General features: G+C 41.3%; 1 protein-coding gene across 2 annotated transcripts in view; it reads right to left on the bottom strand.

Moving 5' to 3' along the window:
• LOC135221514 (uncharacterized) overlaps positions 1–25652 on the bottom strand; it is a 37076-nt gene extending 11424 nt beyond the window's left edge. The window contains exons 1-2 of one of the 2 annotated variants that reach the window (XM_064259246.1): positions 25549–25652; positions 5721–6449 (exon numbers count right to left, since the gene is read on the bottom strand). In XM_064259246.1, coding sequence (XP_064115316.1) covers positions 5952–6449; positions 25549–25569 — 519 coding nt within the window. In that variant the 5' untranslated portion in view covers positions 25570–25652 and the 3' untranslated portion in view covers positions 5721–5951. Of the gene's footprint in view, positions 1–5720; positions 6450–25365; positions 25427–25548 lie in introns of those variants that run through there. The other variant, XM_064259247.1, reaches the window with a different exon arrangement.
• Between the last annotated feature and the right edge of the window lie 997 nt (positions 25653–26649).

The raw sequence follows: 26649 nt of genomic DNA, 5'->3' as shown, positions 1-26649 counted from the left end.
AACGTCTTATAGTCTGAAGCCGCTGACGCTGTCGGCTCGTCATCATCCGTAGGGCACGAATCACTAGTAGAATCTCTCTCTCAATTATCAGTGTCCTTCAAAGATCGCGATGATAATAATCCTTGAGGGCCTGTTCGCAAGAGGGTGCCTCTTGTTGAAGAAGAGTTCGAAGTAACCAATCGTTGTTTCCTTGTTATCTTCGACACTTTAATATCTTGAGCTTGTGAAATATCTTGACGCTTCGGACTCAAACACTCTTCCAAGGCGTCCTGGCGAGCGTCCCGATGTGTAAGACGCCGCGCGTCCTGAGAAGCGTCAGCTCGAGCGTCCTGGCAAGTGTCCCGATGTATAAGACGCAGCGCGTCCCGAGAAGCGTCTGCTCGAGCGTCCTGGCGAGCGCTTCGCTGCGTAAGACGCCGAGCGTCATAAGAAGCGCCTTCCCGAACGTCCTGAAGAGAACTTCGATGCACAGAACGTTGAACACTATCTGACGCTCCTTTAAAAGCGTCTTGATTATCGTCATGCAAAGCAGAACGAACAACAGAACTGTGAACTTCTGTCATGGATTTCTGAGCGTTCTCGGCCTTTTGACAAAGATGCCGGTCGCCTGTGCGGCAACTCACGTCTCTGTCAAATTCGTCTCTCCTAGACGCCCTTTCATGAGGAACGCATTCACGTTCTCGAATGAGTCGGCTACTAGGAGGAGACTCAAAGGCCGAAAAATGAGGAGGAGCCGGGGACTGCCTAGTCCTCTTGACAGGCAGCCACCGATCCTTCCTCCGATGACTTGGTTCTTCCTCTTTCTTCGCAAAATAGGAAGCTAACTGCTTTTGCATTTCTAAAAGCATTTCCCTTGATGGAGAAAATTCTCGATCAGGAGAAGGACTCATCCTGTGAGAGGAAGATGGGCGAGGGGATGCCCTTTCCTTCAACTCAGGAACAAAGTTAGAGCGACTTGGACGCTCGAACGAGTCCTCCCCGGATGAAGTCTTGTTCCTTTTCTGCGGTGGAAAAGCTTCAAAATATTCAGGTGAAGAATCCAAATACTGATCAGAAGGACGTGAAGCGTCCTCTTCTCTGAAACCTCTCTTAAGAGGGCGACAAGGATGACGGCCGCCTGTGCGGCACCTTGCGCCCCTGCCGCTCTCCCCATGAGAGGTCCTCCGAGAGTCCCAACCTCGGCGAGGAGAGGAAGCCTCGGAGGATGAGAAGCACTCTTTAAGGATACGTGCCCGTGCACGAACCCTGGCAGTCTGAGATTCGTCCTCAGATTCTGCCGAAGGGACGTCAGACCGGTTATTAGATCTCGTAACCCTCCTTCGGCTTTCGGCTTGCCCTCTCCCTAAGGCCTGGGACGTCAGACCGGTTATTAGATCTCGTAACCCTCCTTCGGCTTTCGGCTTGCCCTCTCCCTAAGGCCTGGGAGTCCGGCAGGGGCCTAGGCCTGGAGGCATTATGGGACCGATCTGACGCCCCCTCCACAACATTAGATGCACTAACACTATCATTGCACTTAGACACATTTGATTGTAGAGCAATCACTTTTGATTCCAGGGCGCGAATCGACTCCATAATCGTAGATAATATATTTCCTTCCGTAGACACTTCCTGATTGTCTGGTGGCAATACAACAGGATTAGAATTGAATTACATCTACAGGAGGATTTAATGGAGATACAATCCTACCCTGACTTCTATTCACAGAAGCACTTCTAGAGGAAGACCTGATTCTATCACGCCGGTCGCCTGTGCGGCAACTCACGTCTCTGTCAAATTCGTCTCTCCTAGACGCCCTTTCATGAGGAACGCATTCACGTTCTCGAATGAGTCGGCTACTAGGAGGAGACTCAAAGGCCGAAAAAATGAGGGAGGAGTCCGGGGACTGCCTAGTCCTCTTGACAGGCAGCCACCGATCCTTCCTCCGATGACTTGGTTCTTCCTCTTTCTTCGCAAAATAGGAAGCTAACTGCTTTTGCATTTCTAAAAGCATTTCCCTTGATGGAGAAAATTCTCGATCAGAGAAGGACCTCATCCTGTGAGAGAGATGGGCGAGGGGATGCCCTTTCCTTCAACTCAGGAACAAAGTTAGAGCGACTTGGACGCTCGAACGAGTCCTCCCCGGATGAAGTCTTGTTCCTTTTCTGCGGTGGAAAAGCTTCAAAATATCAGGTGAAGAATCCAAATACTGATCAGAAGGACGTGAAGCATCCTCTTCTCTGAAACCTCTCTTAAGAGGGTGACAAGGATGACGGCCGCCTGTGCGGCACCTTGCGCCCCTGCCGCTCTCCCCATGAGAGGTCCTCCGAGAGTCCCAACCTCGGCGAGGAGAGGAAGCCTCGGAGGATGAGAAGCACTCTTTAAGGATACGTGCCCGTGCACGAACCCTGGCAGTCTGAGATTCGTCCTCAGATTCTGCCGAAGGGACGTCAGACCGGTTATTAGATCTCGTAACCCTCCTTCGGCTTTCGGCTTGCCCTCCTCCCTAACCCTAAGGCCTGGGACGTCAGACCGGTTATTAGATCTCGTAACCCTCCGCGGCTTTCGGCTTGCCCTCTCCCTAAGGCCTGGGAGTCCGGCAAGGGGCCTAGGCCTGGAGGCATTAATGGGACCGATCTGACGCCCCTCCACAACATTAGATGCACTAACACTATCATTGCACTTAGACACATTTGATTGTAGAGCAATCACTTTTGATTCCAGGGCGCGAATCGACTCCATAATCGTAGATAATACATTTCCTTCCGTAGACACTTCCTGATTGTCTGGTGGCAATACACAGGATTAGATTTGAATTACATCTACAGGAGGATTTTAATGGAGAATTTACAATCCTACCCTGACTTCTATTCACAGAAGCACTTCTAGAGGAAGACCTGATTCTATCACGCTCAAGCTTTCTCACGTAAGAATCATATGCCTTCCACTCAACCTCAGTCAATTGCTCACACTCGATGCATCTATCATTCAACATACATACATGACCTCGACATTTCAAGCACACCGAATGAGGGTCTACCGAAGCTTTCGGTAACCTCACCTTACATTCCTGCATCTCACACACCCTGAAGCTAGCAGAGCTAGATCCAGACATCGTAATTAAAGAAAAGTCAAAGCCAAAATCCAAATCAAATCCACTATCGCGTATGCCAAGCCAACAAGCCAAATCAAAACCAAAAGTCAATCAGAATACTCAAGTTAGCACAAGAAGTTTCAAAATCCTAGGTGGGGGTCTGTAAACAGTTGTTTACCGACCGGCGACAGAGAAAAATATGAATAGAAAATGGGAATGGTTCCTGATATCCGCCTCCCAGCGGCGGGGAATGGGTACTAACCACCTGGCCGCCCACTGCGTGTGCCGGGAGTTTTGAAATTCTGTCGGACGTTGGAGAATACAGCTATATATATATCTGACAGGTAAGTTTCATGAACAAAAATAGGTTTAGTGTTCTAACTTCTCGTTACACTTTTCCTGAACCAAATGGGGAGCAGAAGGCGGATCTACAAAGGAAGTAAATACTAGCCTACTAAAATGCCCAATCTGAGTAGGGATAGCCTGACAGGTTTAAGTCCCGATTTAACTAATTGCTTTTGCAATCTATTAGTTTCCCGTCTTTCCTATATCTGACATACTCAGGCATAAATTTCTCAGAACAATTCCTTACATTCTTCACATCTAGTAGTTCCAAGATCACACTGTACCCTTGCAAGTACAAAGGAATGTTGATCAAATTCCAATTTCAACATCCTGGTTACACCAAAAACATTCCTACATAGCCTGATGTAATTGGTTTTGCTTCCAGTGGAAGAGTTATAACATTCAAAACACATCTGGTGGGGAATAGGTAAACTAGACAATCATCCGGGCAGTCATTCGATTTTTTGTTTGAATGCTGACTCACCTAATCGGCGGGGAAATATACCTAAATTTAACAGTAGGTAAGATTCATCTCAAATAAAAACTGGTAATGCTACTTGCTCATTACATAGATATGCTTACACATTTGCAGACTGATACGTATTGTTACTTTAGATCTACGGTATTTACTGAAAACCATAGAGCAGAGTTGTTACATAAAAAAATATTTTCATAATGATATGATATTTTTTGTATTTGCTATTTTTCTTGTTATATGATGGTACCTAACTTTCTAATAAGAGATAACAGTATTGCATGTTTCTTTCTGAGTTAGGGCTTGTTGTCACCAAAAACTGGTTGCATACAGCCTGTAAATTAAACTTGTACACCTAACTTTAACCTTATTAATACACTGCGAACTTCCTTGGCTTTCTGTCAGAGGTAAGTGGTTCTAATATATAATGGCAATAGCGTAACATTTCATACAGAACTGCTACTTGAAATGCAAATGTTTGTCATTAATTTAGCAGTCAATGAAATGAAAACACTAAAGAAAGTAATGCTGAACTCATCATTTGCTGATTAGCAAGCACTAACTAAAAACAGTAAGACCCAGTTATCAAAATCATACAAAGAATGCTATAATGCAAACTTTGAACTATACTTGAAGCATAACGGGTAATAGTTGTCCTCTTTGAACAAATAAAAAAAGACCAGTTCCTACCTACATACATCTTCTTAAAAACCACCACTGAAAATTGTTAAAAATCATCTAATCGAGAGGTTTATGACCTGACCAAGATTTATGAAAGTGAGAAAAAATATAGGAAATATACCTTACTGTGTATGAGAAAAATACACATAAATACATGAGATATGAATAAAAAGTAAAATGAATAACCGTAATTAACAAAACAGAGACATCACAACAGAAAAACATCTGGGGCCCTTAGACAGCAGTAAACATTATCACTCACTCAGGAAAAATAACACTAGTAGATACTTAAGACACAACAATCCCCATTGCATGAACAGGCATACTGCTGTTTTCTTTTCTACAAGTGAAGTGTCTGAAACAATTTCATGTATACAAAAGGGCTAATTACAATTACAACTACCGTTTGACTTATGCAGGGTTTGGTTCTGGAGCCTCTGTTTATGTAAAAAATAAAAAAGAGAGAGAGAGAGAAAAAAAAAGCAGATTTACATCCCTTTCATAAAATGAATAATGTAAAGGAATGGAAAAAAAAAGTTTACCCATACAGTACTGATGTCATCATGTATATATCTGACAACATACACTATACTGCAACACCCTCACATTTTTTCATTTGAAACAAACCAGTGCTTTCATTTGAATGTATTAATAACCTTAAGAGAGTTAAATACTGAATAGAATATTTATAATGAAAAGAAAATTAATTTTCTCTTTCTAAGTCAACTTTCTCTTCTGGAGTTTACCTACCTCAAATAAGTATGCATTTGCTCTTGCACACTATGATGAGCATAAATTCATTGTCTTTCTTTTATGATGGTTTCAGTAATGTCATAGCAAACTTGTCAAAGTACATCTGGCATTTGCTCTTATATAATTGATTAATAAAAATTCACTCTTTCTCACCTTATAAAGAAGCCCTACATTCTTCCCTACTGATCAAATGAAAAGCTAAAGATATTTGAAATCACAGCATAAAATGAATGCAGAGACAGAAAGATAAGGTATATTGGCTTTAGTACAGCAATGGTTTGTATTCTTAATAAAATATATGGTTTTAGATATTTCTTAAATATTAAAATCAACACCAATCTGAGTGAACTAAAATATCAAACAATTCACATTTTGTCTAAAAGTTCCTTAACTTACCTTCAGGATTTGTGATATTAAACTTTCTGCATTGCTCTCCATACTATAACTATTCTCAATTGCATCTGATTCACTCTCTGGTAGCGAAAGTTGGCTTCTGGTTCTTTTTCGACGTGGTCTTCTCTGTGTAACTGGTTTTACTAATTCCTCAGGGCCATCTTTATCTTTTTGACGCTGTCGGTGATTCTTTTGGCTTCTGCTGCTTTAGCTCTCTCAGCTTGGCGCTCTTCTTCAGACATCCTCATACCTCAAGTGTCTTCGCATTCGCCAAATAGCTGCCACCTCAGCTTTGTGTGCTTTCAATTCTTCATCAGTCATACTCTCTCGCTTACGTTTACGCTTCTCTCTTTGAGCTGCTGCAGCTGCTGCCCTTCTTGCTTTGCGCTCTTCTTCAGACATCATTGCTTCTCGGCGATGCCGTCTTGCTAAACATAATGCATTTTTCAACAAACGATCCCTTTGCCTTTCTTCATCTGTCATTCTTTCTAACCTACGTATTCGTCGTTGGCGGCAGGCTTCAGTTTGTGATGCTCGATACTGTTTCAACTCGTCCTCATTCATTCTTTCTAACATACGTTTCCTGCGTCTTCTCTGGATAGCTGCTGCTTTCTTTCTTTTTTCAAACAATTCTTCATTCATTGCTTCAAGTTTATCATAATGGTCTTGGAGAGCTCTTGCTAATTCAGCATCATTCATTGTATTAGGTGCACTTGCCATTTGTTTATAAAACTGAAATCATAAAGAATGCAAATTAGAGATAATATAACTAACAAAATATGATTCTATGCAGTACAATGATAAAAATCTTTTGCTGTAAACAGGAGTTAATAATTCAGCTGCATACTACTGCAATGTCATCCTGTACTGCATATACAGAAGTGCATTTCTGTACTTTGTTAAAAAAAAATTCAGGCAATTCCCCAAAAACAAATTAAGAAACCATTTGACTTTGAGTCCATATCTGATAAGAATCCAGTAGATGTTGACATAGCTTGTGTCCATCTCAGGTCCAGTCCAAGCTGGGTCAATACCAGAGAAGTTCCAAAACAATAAAAAAAAAAGGAGCAAAACTAGGAGCGTACAGTAGTTGTAATACAATGCCAAGGTCGTAATCCAGAATTCCATGGCCAAATATATATACGTACAGTGGTCCCCACATATTCGCGGGGGATGCGTACCAGACCCCCCCTTGAATAGTTAGAACCCGCGAATGTTTGGAACCCCTATAAAAACGCTAAAACCAGGCTATTTTGTTAGTTAAAACTCAAGAAAAACCACAAAAAATGTTCATACTTGGTTTTTTTAATAGTTTTATCACAAAAAGTGCATTTTATGATGAAATTGATAAAAAAACCAGGAATTTGTGGATATTTCTCATAGAAAAATACCGCGAATGTGTGAATTTTCTGCGAATAATGCGGGGAAACATTCCCGAGAGAAATCCGCGAATGTGTGAGTCCGACAATCCGGAGAACGCGAATACAGGGGGCCCACTGTATGTGGTGGTCAGGCTAAAGACCAAAAAAGTTTGCATGTTGCAAGACACATCCTAACAGCACCGCGAACATAAAACAATTGAGGCTGTTGGCCTCTAGTTGCTAGTACAGGCGGCCCGGGGTTAACGGCGCAATCACTTAGCGGCGAATCGGTTTTACGGCTGTCGTAAAAAATATTCATTAAAAAAAAAAAAAAAAAAAAAAACGAGGCATTTTAAGGTATTTTTACGACACAATTTTCGGTCAACAGCGCCTTTATGTCTAATGAGTTCATACATTTGTAGAAATGCCGTTCAGACCATAAAGGTTATGCCAAAAATATAAAGTTACATGAGTGCAAACTTAGCTGTGGATGTGGCGATTTACAAATGTTCATGCTTTTGTTTAAAATGTGTATGAAAATGTATTACGTATATTTTTATTTCAGCACAGATATATGATACAAAGGCAGCTTTTGAAACTGCCCTTCACGTTATCAATGAGGATGTTTTTTCATGTTCTTTCTTGTAAGCTGCCGCCTGCCGCTCTTCTGAAAATAACAAGTTAAAAAAAAGTGCAAATCGATGTGTCCATTTTATAAATGTTCATGCTTTTATGTTTAAAATGTGTATGAAAATGTATTACGTAAAGGGTATTTTTATTTCTGCGCAGAAATATGATACAAAGGCAGCTTTTGAAACTGCCATTCACATTATAAATATTACAATGTTTTTTCATGTTCATTCTTGTAAGCCACGGCCTGCCGCTCTTCCGAAAATATAGTTTAAAATTTAGAGTGCAAATTTTGCAATCGATGTGTCGATTTTATAAATGTTCATGCTTTTAAGTTTAAAATGTGTATGAAAATATATTACGTATAGGGTATTTTTAATTTCATACATAAATATGATACAAATTAAGGCAGCTTTTGTAACTAACTACCCTCCACGTTGTCAGAGAATGTTTTTTCATGTTTGTTCTTGTCCGCCACTGTTCCAAAAAAAATGCATGGTGTTATTTTATTAATTATGCATCTTTTCCATAAATCCTTTAAAAAAGTTATACAGGCAGTCCCCGGGTTACGATGGGGGTTCTGTTCTTGAGACGTGTTGTAACCCGAAAATCGTTGTAGGCCAGAACATCATAAAAAATCCTAAGAAAACCTTACTCTTAATGATTTGGGTGCATTCAAAACTATGTAAACTACATTCTTATTGCATTTTTCATCCAAAAGACCTTCAAATATTGATTATTTTGGATTTTTGGTGTCAAATTTCTTCTGCCAGATGAGCGTTGTAGGAGTCGTAACCCTGGAACATGTGTCATAAACCTGGAAATAATTTCTGATGAATATAATTGAAAAGCGCCTTAACCTCGGAACGTCGTAAGCCGAACCCGTCATAACCTGGGGACTGCCTGTAAATTACTTCACTGTACCCAATAATATTGTAAGTATTCTCATATTACTGTATTATAAAATACTTTGGCAAATCTAAGCCAGTATTCCACAGAGCAGCCAATGTTTTGGTTTGAAATCAGCTGATGGCGAATACGAGTTTGTTTCGCCATATTTAACGCAATTCTGAGCGAATATTCTTGCTTCTATTTAGCATAAATGAATATCTAGATACTTGACTTATATGAGAAAAGGTTATTTTTCCTTATACGACATGTTTTTAAGTGGAAATATGAATTGAATAGGTCTCATTGTGATTGTGAACAGTTTTTTTTTTTGTTAACAGATTACATTGGCGGCATGTTTATTGCGTAAAAAAATTGTGGTTCCATTTGCAATTTTCCTTTATATCATCATAATACGAACTTTACGTTATTTATCTTATATCGGCGTGAAAACAACAGTAAAATGTGTTCTTTCAAGCACAGTAGTTTTGATTAAAATGATTTCATCTCATTTTTATCTACGGTTGTGTTTGATGGCAAAAGTTTACTGGAGTTTTATCCTTGTTGCCGATGCACGATAATAGTCATTAGCAGCTTGAACAGTTTTCTCAGTTTCAGTTATAACTAGGTTTAAATTTAACATTATATTTCTTGATTGATCTTTGATCTATAGCGAATAAAGTTACTACTATTACATTAAGATATCTCAGTTCTATTCTACATAACATCATTTATAACAACTTCGGTAATAGTGTACTATAGTACAATGATTGAAATACAAGCCAAACGGATGTTATCCAATTCGGTTGTACTTAGAAAAAAAAAAAGTTGTTTCTCGTTCAGTTGTTCATGGCTGTACATGTTTATGCAACGAGTATAACGTTAAAAGCATACTTTCATAATTCTCTTTTGCTGTTTTTGAATTTATGTAACTAGATGATGGGATAAAGTTAGGCCTACTGTAATTTTGGTCTCTCTAAAATTAAAACAGTTATTAATGTAAGATGAATTATCGTAACTTGAACACTACAGCTACCTGTATACTCTATAAAACCTTATTATATCTTTACATACTCGAGACACCCAAAGGATTAAAGCTAGGCTTTTTTCATTTTACAGTATTTATAACACTATAATGTACAATGGGGCCTCCCTTAGTCAGCAACCATGGTATCAGTTAATCACTGGTTTTTCCTTGGACCACTTCTCAGTCTATATCGCTGGTATGAATCGCAGCATCAGGGCTTGTCCGTGGTAGGCTAAGCCTCGTCCGGGTCTGATAACCAGCAAATGCATGAACAGATTTACATTATGATATTAACTGACAAATAAGGTAATAAAACCATTCTCACCTTACATATACGTATGGCATATCTTCATAATACAGTGGTACCTCGACATACGAAAGTCTCAACTTACGAAAAATTCAAGTTGTAAAAGCAAATACGAAAATTTTTTTGGCTCTACATATGAAAATAGTTCAGGTTACGAAAGGTTGTTGATGTAAAGTCCCGAGATTCGCCCGGACCACCGATAACAATTTTAAAACTCACGCGCCGCCAACTGAGTAGACTCGCCACCATCCTCCCTTTCTCCCATTGGCTCCTGATGCTAGTCACCGCCATAAGATCCTCTTCTCCTATTGGTCAGCATCTCCCATCGTGCATCTATGTAGCAGCGTTCTTCGGTCACTTCGAAGCAGCATTGTTTGTGTACGCACGCGAAATTCGTTCGTTCTATACAATTTCGTTTATTAACGTAAATTCGTTAGTCATTTTGTTGTAGTACTACTTTATTGTGTTGTGTGAGAACTTTAGTACATATGTATACTACATAACTTAATTACGTACAGTATATACATAGTCATGGGTCCCAAGAAAGTTGCTGGAGTTCACAGAAAGAAGAGGATGCTTTCTTTGGAGACAAAGATGGAGATCATTAAAAAATATGAAGCTGGCATGCGGTTGAGTGTGCTCGCTAAGGAATACAGCCGAAATCCATCGACGACAGGCACCATCCTTAAGCAGAAGGAAGCCATCAAAGCAGCTACACCTTCCAACGGCGTGACTATTTTGTCTAGCAAGAGGAGCCCTGTGCACGACGAGATGGAGAGGCTGCTTCTTGTCTGGATAAAAGACAAAGAAATCGCTGGCGATGCGATAACCGAGATGGCAATCTGCCACAAGGCCAGCACTATTTTCGGCGATTTGATTGCCCAGGCTGAAGACAACGGAGGAGAAGGGACATCGACACCAACCTCAGACTTCAAGGCTGCTCATGGGTGGTTTGAAAAATTCCGGAAACGGACTGGCATCCGGAAACGGACTGGCATCCATTCGGTGGTGCGGCATGGGGAGGCCGGTGCCAGCTCAGACACGAAAGCGGCCGAAGCCTTTATTAAGGGGACCGTCCGCTATGGCGGATGACAAGTAAACTTGAAAAAATAAAAAATCGAGTTATTACTTTTGTATCTATGGCAGGAAACATGCCGTGTATGCTTTCCAGAAGATTCAGCCAATTATTTTTACAAATAATGAAGATATAGCGGTTTTTAAATGATGACGTCATCGTAACTGCGTCGTCTGTATGACTGAGTTTGACAGAATCGTTTTTGCATGTTTATTTTTGCATATATACAGAGATTTTTTCAGATTTTTTTCGAGATTCTCACACATCTGGTAGCAATGAAAGGTTGTGTGAGAGAGGAGAGCTGCTCAGAGCGGCTATTTATAGACGAGAGCCGCGAGACTCAGAGAATGACTCACTTATGCCACACACGTCAAAGGAGTTACACGCACTTCGTCACTTGCGTTTGGTCACTAGCTATTTACGTTGTTTTTATAACTTCTTAGTGGAAACTTATAGCGGGCAATGCCGAAGATTACCTAAGATCAAGAAGGCTACTCAGCAACTAAGGCTAGCAAAATTAGCGAAGGCCAGGAGTATGCTGAAAGAAAAACACGAAAATTCATTGTTATCAGCGCCCTCATTGTCTCATGTCTCGCCGTCAACATCATTGTCTGGTGTCACGCTGAGGGTATTAATACCACTTTTAGGGGTAGGACCAGGATCCTTGATGTAGAAATCAACAATAAAAGTACAAATAAAGTAATTATAATAATGTTGTTTTGACTTTTATAAGAAAAAAACGAAATTTACATAGCAAATCTTTGGGAGCCCATAACTCAAAAACATACTTATGCGCATGTTGGAAACCATTACTCGGTTATTTATTATCCAATTTGGAGAAAAAAAAGATATCATTGGAAAGAGGAATAAAAATCCCACAATTCTGTGTGACAGAATTTTGATTTCTTTCTTTCTTTATTTTTTTAGATTTTTTTGAGTGCCTAGACTAAAAAAAAAAAAAATTCATAAAAAAAAAATCAAAACAAAAAATCAAAATTCTGTCACACAGAATTTTTCCGTATATAAAGAAGTTTTTATGGTATGATTTTCAATACAATTGATGTCATATTAGCGGAGAAATCTCTACCTATTTTTTTTTTTTGAAAATCATAATTTTTGCTAATAAAACTAAACGTTTTTGCTCAAATGACTTGAAATTTTTATATGATGAAGGTATTATATATATCTAAATCATATATGAAAATTATCTATTTTGCGTAATAAATAAAAAAAATAGACATCATAGCGGACGGTCCCCTTAAGATGTTAGTCGAGATGACGATCAAGGAAGACTACAGTTCTCAGCAAGTCTTCAACTGTGATGAGACTGCCCTTTTTTAGGAAAAAAAATGCCTTGTTGGACGTACACATCACGGAGGAAGAGAAGAAGCTACCCGGGCATAAGCCTATGAAAGACAGGCTTACGCTCGTACTTTGTTTGAACGCCAGTGGGGATTGCAAGGTGAAGCCCCTACTTGTCTATCATTCCGAGACTCCTCGAGCCTTCAAGGCCCACAAAGTGCTAAAGGCGAAGCTTCCAGTGATGTGGAGGGCTAATGCGAAAGCCTGGGTAACAAGACTTTTGTTTATCGAGTGGGTAAATCTGTGTTTCGACCCGACAGTGAAGAAATTCTTGGAAGAGAAGCGCCTCCCTCTGAAATGTCTGTTGTTGTTGGACAATGCCCCTGCTCACCATCCTGGCCTCGAGGAAGATATCCTAGCAGAGTATTCTTTTATCAAGGTTCATTATCTTCGGCCTAACACCACCCATCTCCTCCAGCCCATGGACCAGCAAGTGATATCGAACTTCAAGAAGCTGTATACGAAGCATCTTTTCAAGAGATGTTTTGACATCACCGATACCACAAACCTCACCTTGTGTGAATTTTGGAAGGAGCATTTCGATGTTGTGATATGCATCCGACTCATTGATCAAGCTTGGCAGGAGGTTTCGAGGCGAACCTTGAATTCTTCGTGGAGGAAACTCTGGCCTGATACCGTATCCGCCAGAGACTTCGAGGGATTCGACGTGGGTGAAGCTGGTGCAGAATCAGAAACAGTTGATGATCCTGAAACTGTTTCGCAACCAGATCATTGCACTAGGCTAGTCCATGGGGCTGGTCGTCGACAAGGACGACATCAATGACCTTCTCGAGGAGCACCAAGAGGAGCTTATGACGGATGACCTGAAGGAGTTGGAGGCCATGCAACATAACGTCGTTCATAATAAGAAGCCTCTTCAAGGAATAATTTCTTGGGGAAAGCATTTTTCAAAAGACAAAAATACACTTTACAAGTTTACAGTATGCATTGATTCTGTAATCAGTACAGTAACTATTTTTGATCATAAATGTATATTCATTCACGAAAAAATATGTATGATCACCGTGACATCACCAAACCTACAGTCTCGTTCGTACATACTATTTTTACATAATGTGATAGTGGTTACACCGTTCTACAAATTACCCATGTATTTTAATTAAGTATCCTCTAAACCCTATCATAAATCACTTTACTTACTTTTTTGTGGAGCCCAAATACTATATCCCGGAAAATTAACGAAATCGCGAATTTTATCATAGAGCAAGATTCACTAATTACGTACTGTGTTTTCATCTTCATTTCATGACTAAATACATTTTTAGGATAAAAATCCTTTACAAATTTCCAAAGACTAATATGAATGTAAATAGCAAAAAAAAATTTTTGTACTGGTATGAGAAAAGTGTCTACTGCACATCCACTAAAACACCTGATCATTCTTTTGGAAAATCACTAAAATCTTGCTGGAAGAACCAAAATGTATAGGGACAGACACTTTGTTATTCAGTCTCAATGTGTCCAAGAACGAACGCCAATCTCCACTTGCTTATGGAGCTAGGAAACACAGAGGTAAAATCCCAGTGCTACTGCCTGGTCCATTTCATTCTTTCTATTTTACAACCTCCTACTAAAGAATGAAAAACTTCTGCTGGAGAAGACAAAGGAACAGCATAGGAGATTAAACCAGTGGAGGGTAACCAAAAGGAATCATAACTCTCCTTCAATGCCTCTACCCTGTAAGGTTCTGCTCCTCAGACTCTCCAAGCATGCCAGGAGGCTTGCAACTGGCCATCTACCAGAACCTGGGGGTTGAACTTTTCCCCAAAAGATATAAAATAAGACTTGTGCCAATATATACTCACTTATCACCTTAACCTGTGAGCATAAGCAGATAGAAGCATAAGTGTTCTCGCTTCTTCCAAACCGAGTTAGTATAAGAATGAGGACATTAGCCTGCAGCATCAGAAATGAGTTAAAAACTAACACTCTTCCTTGGTAAACTCCTGCTGGTGCCATAAACCCTTAAACCTGGCTTCAAAAACTCCTGAGCTGGCACCAAAAACACTTTAAGCACCTCAACCTCTCTAAGGTGATGCAGAGAAGAGGCAACATACTGAGCAAATGTTCAATACAGATAAAAACTTCAACAATCTAAAGTGATACTCCGTTTCAGCATGTCAGCCTCAATTTGTCTCTTCAAAGGAAAGCGAAAAGAAAACTGATCTACTAAAGATGGGTTTAAGTGCCAATTAAATACCTGTATTGCAAGAGGCACTGTGCTGTGATTTCATAAGATACCAGAAGACAAGTCCTGGCAGGACATAGAAGGGATGAAACACGCTCCAGTAGAAGGAGAAAGCTTGGGTTCTCTTTACAAATACTTAAAGAGCACTGAAAACTTGAAGACAAGTGAGACCTATCTCTTAGTGGCCTTTTTCCTAAAAAGCTCAATGCTCCATGAAACGCCAATCAACCTGAAGGAGATCCTCTTATTCAAACTCTTCTTCTGCCAGAGGGCGACAGGAAGAGACAGCTGGTTACAGGAAGCGACACCTGGCAACAGGAGGAAACAGCAGGCGAGTACCTTCACTGCATCCATGGCTTGATGAAAGGGAGACAGGGATATGCAATCTGAAGTGGCTCAGTTGAGTCCACACAAGTCTAGCTGAGCGAAAGAGAAAAAAAATGTTGGGAGGCAGGGGAGTTACAACAACTCTCCCACCTCATCCAAAAGCGAGCCAATAGGCTTGAAAGCATTCCCATGTGACCATTCTCAGAAAGCTATGCAGCTAGAATAATATCTAGCTTGGAAACAACAAGATAAGGCAGTCCCCGGGTTACGACGGTCTCGGCTTATGATGTTCCGAGGTTAAGGCGCTTTTCAATTATATCATCAGAAATTATTTCCAGGGTTACGACGCCTACAACACTGATCTGGCAGATGAAATATGACACCAAAAATGCAAAATAATCAATATTTAAAATTTTTTTTGATGAAAAATGCCATATGAATGCATTTTACATAGTTTTCAATGCACCAAAAGCGTTAAAAGTACGGTTTTCTTGGGATTTTTGACGATGTTCCGGCTTACAACGATTTTCGGCTTACGACGCATCTCTAGAACGGAATCCCCGTCGTAACCCAGGGACTGCCTGTACTCTGACCATGGTAGATTCGGAAAGAGAACACTAATTGAGGAAAAAGTAAGAGATTTGCCAACAGCCGACGATAAAGCAAGTAAATAATGAACAAGTGCTTTTCAACAGAGAAAGAGGAATAGGCTAGCAGACAAGGATTTAGAATGAGCATAAGATGAAGAGATTGGTTAAACAATCGACTGAGGCAACATGACATCAGAATAAGTAAAACTTGGTAAAGATTATTTTTAATAAATATAGCTGTCTATACCTATATAATTAGTCCTATTGGTGCCAACAGCCTCTACTAGGTGCGATGATGGCAGAAGTCTCATACTTATGAAGATAAACGTTTACCAAAATGATCTTTCTGGTAACACATTTGAAAAGGCTAAGAGCATGAAAAACGGAGAGGCAGGTGACGGAGGCCACAGAACCACATTGCCCTGAGAACCGACTCAGTTCCCTTGCAACAGACTTTTCCAACTGTCACAGGGCAGTCCTAGGCTTGGGCTACAGACGGGCAAGGGCACCAACACCTTACCTATTATAAGGGAATGCAAAAATGATTGGACCATTTTGGGGAGAGACCACACTGGCTCCTTAACCAATTCAGATAAACCTTATCCACCAACCAAAATAAGGTTATGTCCTGTTCCAATTCTCAATGCATTTTTCCTGACCAAAAGGGGAGTGAAAGGTGGAGCTAAAGAGTAAGCCATTATTAACTAATGCATTAGCAAAGGAAAAGCCTAGAATGAGTATGGATAACAAGACAATGGACCTGGGAAAGGGGTAGAAATGGCAGGTTGAAACCTGACCTACCTAACTGCAATCTACTTCTGCCCTTCTCTTCCTATAACAAACTTAACCCTGGATAAGTTAGCAGGGTCGAGCACGACCCGAGGGGTGTTTAAAAAAACATGTTTTTTTCCCATAAATCATCATCTATTATTCTTGAATCTGGTTGTGAATCGATATGCAAGAGGATAGCAGAACACACACTACAATCATGTCAAAACTTGCGTTTGCCTTCCCCCTTTTCTGAGTAATAGTTTGTTTTGAACATGTGTGGGATACAAAGGCAAAGTTATCAAGTAGTGATTTCCTGTCTAACACTGTTGACTCTGGGATAGTTTTATATTGTGGAAAACTCTAGGTACGTGGTGTGTTGCACATTATGCATGCCTTGGTCGTGGCTGAGAAGAATTATATTGCCAATTATTCCAATTTCTTTCAAATGCCAATTTCTCAGTTTTTGCAATTTTTTTTTTTTTTTGCATTTTTCATCAACAATGGCCAGCCGGCAGTATTCTTCTGGGGATGGATGTCATCAACTTACTTCTAATGGAATTATAAAGTGATTTTGATGATAATTTAGAGGATGCCAACAACTCTATATGGCAAGAAGCCAAGTTTGGGGACCGAGAGTTCGACGCAAGGGGAATGACCTTGAGATTATTACGACACAAGAGGGGGAGAGAGGGGGTGGGTCTCTGTCTTTTCTGGTGACAGATTGAATGAGCTTATGTCAACAAATCATGATGCACTGTAGAGAGAGAGAGAGAGAGAGAGAGAGGAGAGAGAGAATAAATTTCTGATATGAGAGTAAATTACATCTTAGTGTAGATAATTTTTACATAATTCCATTCTAGGATAATATGAGTTTATTCTATAAAACAATTGGTCTTTTCCTATTTAATTTAGGTACCAAAATAATTCGTGAAATTTTGACAATTTTTTTGGTAAAAAAAATATACCCTTTTTTTTATCTTTTTTTATTTTGACCTTTATGGGTTCGGACACCTTTTCTGGCAGTCACATATTATAAATAGTAATTTTAGGAAGGATCCCCTTAATTTTTGTGTGTATATAGCATATTTTGTATTTTTTGTAAATATATTCGTAAATTATTGTTTGAGACAGAGAGAGAGAGAGAGAGAGAGAATAACATTTCTGATATAACAGTAAATTACATCTCAGTGCAGATTTTTTTACATAATTATGTTTTAGGATAATATGAGTTTATTCTATAAAAAAAAAAATTAGCCACTTCTATTTCATTTAGGTACCAAAAAAAATTTTGTGAAATTTTTGGCTTTTTTTTTTTGTTTTGGGGGGGGGGGGGGGGAAAGGGGGGTTTTTTTTTTGGGGGGGGGGGGGGAAACTCACTCATTTTTTTCTCGTTTCAGATTTTGACCTCTATGGGTCCGACACCTTTTCTGGCAATCACATATTGTAAATATTAGTTTTAGGAAGGATTCCCTCAACTTTTGTGTGTATATAGCATGTTTTGTATTTTTTAAAAATATTTTCATAAATTAGTTTTTGTTTATATATGATATTGTTATGATACAATAAAGTTTCATACATACTTACCTGGCAGATATATACATAGCTATCGACTCCGTCGTCCCCGACAGAAATTCAAATTTCGCGGCACTCACTGCAGGTAGGTCAGGTGATCTACCGCCCTGCTCTGGGTGGCAGGACTAGGAACCATTCCCGTTATCTAATCAGATTCTCTCTTCCACCTGTCTCCTGCGGGGAGGCTGGGTGGGTCTTCAATCGTATATATCTGCCAGGTAAGTATGTATGAAACTTTATTGTATCATAACAATATCATTTTCATACATTCAACTTACCTGTCAGATATATACATAGCTGATTGACACCCTTTGGTGGAGGGCAAGAGACAGCTAACTTACTGACTAGACAGGTAAACAACATATGTTGTAGGTATAAATAAACCTTGGTTCCTACCTTATTAGATGGAAGACTTCGTGGCTACTGCCCAGGAGTCTGCTTCACCTCAAGAGCCTTAGCGAGATAGTGATCTGTGGCCAAGAGTTCTTGCTGGTCTGTCGATGGGGTCTTATCCACTTACTCGGCAGAGCCTAACTGGCATTTGTCAAGGGGTGCTAATCCGCTTATATGACAACACGCCTTCTTTAAGGAGCACACAACCGATCCCGATCACCCGAACCTAACCCGTGTTAGTTCTACGATTGTTAAGAGTCATCCCCAAACTCTTAGCAAACAACCACAAACTCGAAAATCATGCATACAAAATCAAACAAAAATTTTGTACCCCTCTAATAGTCAGCTGTCACTCGATTTCCTAATGAAGAGAAGTGAAGGCCGCCAGTGCGACATCTGACACTCCCATGCACAGGAAACACAAGAACACATCCGACAAGAGGGTTACGTACACATATTTAAGGATCGGTGCTCTCTCCTTTACCCAGAACTGTCTGTGCTGACACAAACGGACCTAGAGAAAAAACATTTCTCATACGTTACTCGCACATCTTTTTAAATAATGAGATGCAAATACTGAGTTGCATCTCCAATAGGTTGCGTCCAAAATATTTTTAAGTGACATATTTCTCTGGAACGCAATTGATGTCGCGATTGCCCTTACCTCATGAGCTCTTACTCTTAATAGATTAAAAGAGTCATCTGGGCAGTTCTTATGAGCCTCGGTAATTACACTTCTAACAAAGAAGGCCAAAGCATTTTTAGACATAGGTCTCTTGGGGTCTTTCACCGAGCACCATAGACCATGTTGTGAGCCTCCCACCCGCTTCTTTCTGTCCAGATAGAATTTCAGTGCTCTAACTGGACAAAGTGATCTTTCTATTTCTCTGCCTACTAGGCTAGTAAGTCCTTTTACCTCGAAACTCCTAGGCCAGGGATTCGAAGGGTTCTCGTTTTTGGCAAGAAAAAGAGTCTGGAATGAACAAATCGCAGAATCTTCTTTGAAGCCAACTCGTGACTCAAGGGCTAGCAACTCACTGACCCTTTTAGCCGTAGCCAGAGATAGTAGAAATATACACTTTCTAGTGATATCCCGGAATGAAGCCGTATGAGGTGGTTCGAACTTTTCCGAGGACAGAAATTTCAGAACACATCTAATTCCAGCTCGGAATTCTAGGTTCTACTGACTTCGATGTTTCAAAGGAGCGGATGAGATCGTGCAAATCTTTATTATTCGTCAAATCTAAGCCCCTGTTTTTCTAAAGACTGACGAAAGCATACTTCTGTATCCTTTAATTGTTGGTACAGAGATGTGACTTTTCCCTCAGGAAAAGAAGGAAATCCACAATTTCGGTTACAGAGGTATTGGAAGAGGACAGCTTCTTCGACCTGCACCAGTTTCTGAAAACTTCCCACTTCGATTGGTACACTCGCCTAGTAGATGATCTGCGGGGCTCTAGCAATTGCGCTTGCCGCTTTGCGAGGAAAACCCTCTCGCTCTGACCAGTCTTTCGATAGTCGAAAGGCAGTCAGAGCAAGAGCGGGTAGATTTGATGTACCTCTCGAAGTGGGGTTGTTTGAGCAGATCTATCCTGTTTGGAAGAGATCTGGGGAAGTCCACTGTCCACTCCATCACCTCCGTGAACCAAATTCGGGATGGCCAATATGGGGCTATCAGAGTCATTCTGGTTCCCTTCGAGGCCACAAACTTTCTGACTACTTCCCCCAGAATCTTGAATGGGGGAAAAGCGTACACGTCTAGCCCTGACCAGTCCAGGAGAAAGGCGTCTATTGCATAAGCCCTGGGATCTTCTACCAGGGCGCAAAATGTATCTATCCTTTTGGAGAGAAACGTGGCGAATAGATCTATCTGCGGTTTCCCCCAAAGATACCAAAGGGTCTGACAGACTTCCGAGTGGAGGGTCCATTCTGTAGGAAGGACCTGGAACCTCCTGCTCAGTCTGTCCGCTCTCATGTTCCTCTCTCCTTGAACAAATCTTGTTCTTATTGAAGAACCACGTTCCTTTGATTTGCCCAAATCAGCAGATCTCTTGCCAGTTCGTATAGGGCGAGAGAGTGAGTTCCTCCTTGTTTCTTGACATAAGCCAGAGCGGTTGTATTGTCGGAGTTTATCTGTATTACTTTGTCTCTGACTATCTGCTCGAAGCTCCTTAGCGCGAGGTGAATCGCAAAGAGCCTCCTTGCAATTTATGTGCCATGACACCTGCTCTTCCGACCAGGTGCCTGACACTTCTTTGGACCCTAAAGTCGCACCCCAACCTGTCTCCGACGCGTCTGAGAACAATGTCAGGTTTGGGTTCCGTACTTCTAAGGATACTCCTTTGTTTTCTTCTAAGGGGGTCAACCACCACCCTAATTGTTGCTTTACTTCTAATGAGATTGGAAACGTGTCCGAGAGCTGTCCTGTCTTCCAACTCCAACTGCTTCTCAGGAAGAACTGAAGTGGACGGAGATGTAGTCTTCCTAGAGGAAAGAACTGTTCGAGCGAGGAAAGGGTCCCCAGAAGGCTCAACCATTCCCTCGCTGAAGTATGTTCTTTCTCTAAGAAGTTCAATACTGTGGCACAGCCTTTCCTTACTCTCTCTTGAGAAGGAAATACTCGAAAACCCCGAGAATCCATCTGAATCCCCAGATAGACTACGTTCTGGCTGGGGACCATCTGAGATTTCTCGAGGTTCACGATTAATCCTAATGTCTTTGTCAATTCCAGGATTGTTGACAGGTCCTCCAGACACTGCTTTTGAGACCTGGCCCTGATGAGCCAGTCGTCCAGGTATAGGGGAGACGTTTATCCCTTTCATGTGAAGGTGTTTTGACACGTTTTCATCAAGTCTGTAAAGACTTGGGGAGCCGTAGAAAGGCCGAAACACAGGGCCCTGAACTGATAGATCCTTCCCTCGAACATGAAAACGAAGTACTTCCTTGACGAATGGTGAATCGGGACGTGGAAATATGCGTCTTGAAGATCTAGGGACGCCATCCAATCTCCTTGACGGAGAGCTCAAGTAATGATGGCAGACGTTTCCATGCTGAACTTCTGTTGTTGGTACGAATTTGTTCAGCGAACTTACGTCCAGTACCGGTCTCCATCCCCCCGAGGCTTTCGCTATGAGAAACAAGCGATTGTAAAACCCCGGGGAGCTTTGATCCAGTACCAGCTCTATTGCTCTTTTTGTCCCACATCTGTTCCACATTTGACGAAGAGTATCCATCAGAACAGGGTCCCTGTATCTGGCTGACAGTTCCCTCGGTGGATGTTGTCAAGGTGGCCTGTCCTTGAATGGGATATAATAACCCTTCTTGATTATTGACATTGACCAAGGATCGGATCCTATGTCTTACCATGCTCCCGCAAAGAACTGTAACCTGGCTCCTACAGGGTGTCTGGAGGAAAGATTTCTCATTTTCCCTTCTTAAAGGGACGGAAGGCAGATCTTCCCCTTTTTTTCCATTGACTTTCTTCTGACGATGGATCTAGCCTGAGGGCCTCCTCGAAAGGGCTGCTGTTGTTGAGCTGGCCTAGAGGCTTTCTTTTTCCTCACTGGCCACAGTCTATTTTTCCTTGAGGATTGCCTTAAAAGATCTTGAGTGGCTTTCCTCAGTTAGCGAATGGGCAATGTCTCTCACCAACTGAGAAGGAAATAAATGTTCAGAGAGAGGCGCATACAGCAAAGCGGATCTCTGCGAAGGCGAGACGGCCTTAGTGAGAAAAGGCACTATGAACCGCTCTCTTCTTTAGTATTCCCGCACCGAAGAGGAGCACACTTCCGCCGATCCATCTTGAACCGCCTTATCGATGCATGTAAGGATGCTATGTAAGGTTTCAGGGCTTAGTTGTTCTTTTTCATGGTGGGACTTCTTAGCAATAACCCCAAGGGACCAATCTAGGAAGTTAAATACTTCTAAGGTATGAAAAAGTCCCTTGAGGAGATGGTCCATTTCCGAAAAGACCCCATGTTGCTTTCGCTGAATTTAAGGCATGTACTCCTCGACGGAGTCTACGAGACTGGAGAAGTCCGATTCAGCTGAAAAAACGGGCAGAGACAATCCCATATTTTCTCCCGTTCGTACCATATGCCTCTCCTACCCCTTAGTTTAGCGGGAGGCATGCAAAAGATCGTCCTTCCTAACTCCTTCTTTGTCTTGATCCAGGAGTCAAGAGATTGTAAGGCCCTTTTCATGGATATGGCCGGCTTCATTTTCAGGAAAGATGAAGACTTGTGCGCCTTCGTACTTGAAAAATAGAGAGGCGCGGAGAAGGAGGAGCGGCTGGAGTCAAATGCATCTCCATATTTCTTCTAAGAGAAGAGCAGAAAGAACTTTGTAATTCGAAAGCCCTTCTCTGTTAGTAACTTCGTCCTCCGAGACGTCATCTAAATTAATAGGCTCGGAAGGAGAAGGCTCCCTTCCCTCCTCTGTCTCCTCTCTTGATTTCTTCCTTCCGAAGAAGAAGCACTTCTTTATTAGGAGAGGGGCTAGGAGTAACTCTCTCCTTACGTTTATCATTAGGCGAGTCACGTATAACTGTTTTACGCCTGTTACACTCCTGTCGGATATCAAAGCTCTTCATGAGGAGAATGCGCGGCGTTTAGCCAGGAGTATCTCACTGAGAATACTCCTGGAGCCTGGTAGGAGTATCCTGTTTGGAATACTCCTGGCGCCTGACAGTCGTAACACTCTTCGAATACTCCTGCCGTCTGGTAGGCGCATCTCGCTCCAAATACTCCTGGCGCTTGGTAGGCACATCGCGCTTCGAATACTCCTGGCGCCTGGTAGGAGTAAAAAGTCTAGAATACTCCTGGCGCCTGGGAGGAGTATCGAGGTCAGAGTACTCAAGGCGCCTGGCAGGAGTATCTCTTTCCGAATACTCCTGACCATATGGAAGGCGCATCTAGTTCCGAATACTCCTGGTGGCTTGGTAGGAGTATCGCTCATGGAATGCGCCTTTCGAATGGCAAGTATATTGCGCTTAGCGGGCGCTTACTCCTATCAGGAGTTCTCTCTTCTCCAGTTGGCTCTTGTTGCTTGGATGAAGATCTGGGCCTAGAACGATCTACAGTAAAGTCAGGCTCTTTGCGCCTACTTGGCGCCTGGCTCCTAGTTGGCGCCAGACGCTTGGCAGGAGTTACTTCCTTTCCCACGTCTCGCCTGCCTAACGCACCGCTCCCCCCAGAGATGGCCGCTTGTGCGACAACTCCCCTGGACCGGGCCCTTGTAGGGTTCGTCGCCCGCCAACAGGAGATCGGTATTTGGATATCTTAATCGGAAAGCCTGTCATCCTTTTTACGAGTAGGCTCTTTAGAAAGTACTCCTACCAAAGACGCTAATTGCTCCTGCACATTCATCAAAATTTTCCTGGTCGAAGGCTCATTCGAATCAGGAGAAGGAGATCTGGAAGGCGCTCGAGAGTCTTTTACATTCCAAGGATCTAACTCCTTTCTAGCTTTCTTGATTACCGAAGGCGCATCCTCTTCAGAGAAGCGCTCGGGGCTAGAATGAGCTCAGGGTTCTTTCCAATTCCTTTTCAGCGGACGTGAAAGCTTCGATTCCTTCCATCCTCTTCTCGGAGAAGGCGAACTAGATGATGAAAAGCACTCACGAAGGACGCTTTTCCTATAGCTGTCCCTGCAGTCTGAGATGTATAAGATTCTGCCAAAGGGACGTCTGATCGTTGGGGATTTCCTTCCACGTACCCCCGTAAGGCTTTCGACTTTCCTTCTCCTCTGGGCCAGGGAGCTTGGAAGAGGTCTAGACTGGGAGCGTCGCAGAGACGACCAGACGCCCCCTCCACTACACTGGGGACACTAACATCACTCGAGAAACCACAGTTCACTTCTCTTACCTTCCAATGCTTCATTTTTTCTTTCTTGCATTTTTTGAAGGGAAGCTCTGAGTTCCGCCATTTCTGAGGCGGAATCAGAGGGATTAACTTGTGAACGGGCTGAATAGAATGGGCATAAGTATGAGAAGAAGAAGAAGCTACAGAACTACTAGACATTTTCGGCTTTTGTAAGCCGCCTTCCTCTCTCTATCTTTCTCTAACTTCTTCAAGTAAGAAGTCAGATTCTTCCATTCTTGCGCACTCAATCTCTCACACTCGTTACACGTATTCTCAATTGAGCATTCAACCCTTCTACAACCTGCATGTAGTGTGAGGATCTACTGAAGCTTTCGGAATCCTCACCTTACAGCCCTCATTCACACACACTCTGAAGCTAACACTAGAATCAGACATATTCACGAAAATCCAAAGCGAAGTCCAAAAAACAGTCCACGATAGCGAATGCCAAACAACGATCCAAGTACGTCACCAAAAAATCAGTCGAAAGATGATCAAAAAGCGTTGTGAAAAAAGAATTCCAGTCGGAGAAGAAGGAACAACAATGTTGATACTACGGCGACAGAGAGAATCTGATTAGAAAAAAAAAAACGGGAATGGTTCCTAGTCCTGCCACCCAGAGCAGGACGGTAGATCACCTGACCTACCTGTAGTGAGTGCCGCGAAATTTGAATTTCTGTCGGGGACGACGGAGTCGATAGCTATGTATATATCTGACAGGTAAGTTGAATGTATGAAAACTTATTTTTTTAAATATATTTGTAATAAATATTTAATTTGTAGATGGGTATGATTTTATCTTCTCAGTAGTGTTCGGCAATGGTGAAATTGATTTTAGAAATTAAAATGTGCAGCACAGCTGCAGTTTTTGAATTTTTACATATTTCTCTGGGCACTTGGGTTTGAGCTCGACTCCACAAAACCTTTAAAGGGGCACCAAAAATAGCGATACCTGTCAGGGTTAAGCAGAAAGTCCTTTGAAAATCCCTACTTCCTCGCATCTATTCTCAAGATCACACTCTACACCACTGCAGCCAGTGTAAACAGTGTGTATCTCATGAAAAAAAAAACAAACAAAACTGGTCTTATACAGTAATCTCACAGAAAACCTGACATTCTTAGCCTAGATTTCAGTGGAAGCACCCTAGGAAAAAATAAATGTACAGTACGTACTGTGATAGCAGCAAAACAGTCATGAAATACCCAAAACAAATGCCTATACATACATAATGGTGGTAAGGAGAATTTTGACAAGAGCTAACAGTAGAAAACACACCTGGTGGAGAACAGGTGTACTAGACAGTCATCCGGGCAGCCATTCGATCTTGTGTTTGAATGCAGACTCGGCCCTATTGGCGCAGAGATATAAGCTAAACTTTAACAGTAGTTAAGAAATAATATTCATATCAGTATATAATAAATTTATACTAAACATCAAAGGAAATACTTCGTAACTTACAAGTTCATTATTCTTTAACATATCTGTAAAGAGAGGATTGGATGACGAAGAATAGCTGCTATTGTCATCGGAAGAAGTGGCCTGGCAACTTCAGCTGACAGCCCTGGGTTGGTGACAATCATAGGATCGCAGTCAACAACAAAATTTTCTGAAAATGCAAAGTTTGTGTTAATAAATAGACATCTACAATTATTCAATCATTTGCTACAGTTAAACACCTACACTGAAGCTAAACCAAATTTATGCAAAGCCTAAAAATAAAATGAATAATTGTAAACATGTGCAAAAAACAAAAACAGTCCTTGTGAGCTTTTAGATATATTAGTACATAAGTTCTGTTCTCCAAGTGATAACATCTGTCTGTGAAAAATGGTAATAACATGTTAGAAGGGTTGGTGTTATCTTATCTCTATACTATTGCTCTTCCAATAGAGAAATTTTGTTGGGTAAAAACTTCAATGCATGACTACCAATGAATGCCAGAAATTAATATATCTGCAATACAGTAGGTCCCTTGATTAGTGAGGTTAAGCAATGTAAAGTTTGGTCGGTGTTTGAACAGGCGACTACTGTCACATAAGCTACTGCGACTATCTGTATAAGCATAAATATGGGGCACAGGTATGCTCAGAAACTTATCAGACATTAATGCCTGGTGTGAAATCCAACAAAGTTCAAAAAGAATCTGAAAACACAATCCTGTATACAGTCGTTCCCAAATAGTTATTCAATTTTTTTTTCTTAAAGAGATCTGTTTTCTTAATTACAGGATCATTCAAGTCTCTATTTTGCATATAAAACCATGTGTTGTAAATGATGCAAACTGCATCATAGCAACATGTTGTTTGTTTGTATGACGTTTTTACGTTGCATGGAACCAGGGTTATTCAGCTATGGGACCAATGGCTTTGTGTGACTTCCGAACCACATCAAGAGTGAACTTCGATCACCAGAAATACACATCTCTCACTCCTCAATGGAATGCCTGAGAATTGAACTTGTGACCACCAAGGTGGGACGCCAACACCATACCAACCACGCCACTGAGGAGCTCATAGCAACATGTGGCCAATTCCTTGATAAAGAAATTTTTAAAACTAC

The sequence above is a fragment of the Macrobrachium nipponense genome, chromosome 2 (assembly GCF_015104395.2).
Source record: "Macrobrachium nipponense isolate FS-2020 chromosome 2, ASM1510439v2, whole genome shotgun sequence".
Classification (NCBI taxonomy): domain Eukaryota; kingdom Metazoa; phylum Arthropoda; class Malacostraca; order Decapoda; family Palaemonidae; genus Macrobrachium; species Macrobrachium nipponense.
This window is presented reverse-complemented; position numbering and strand designations above follow the sequence as displayed.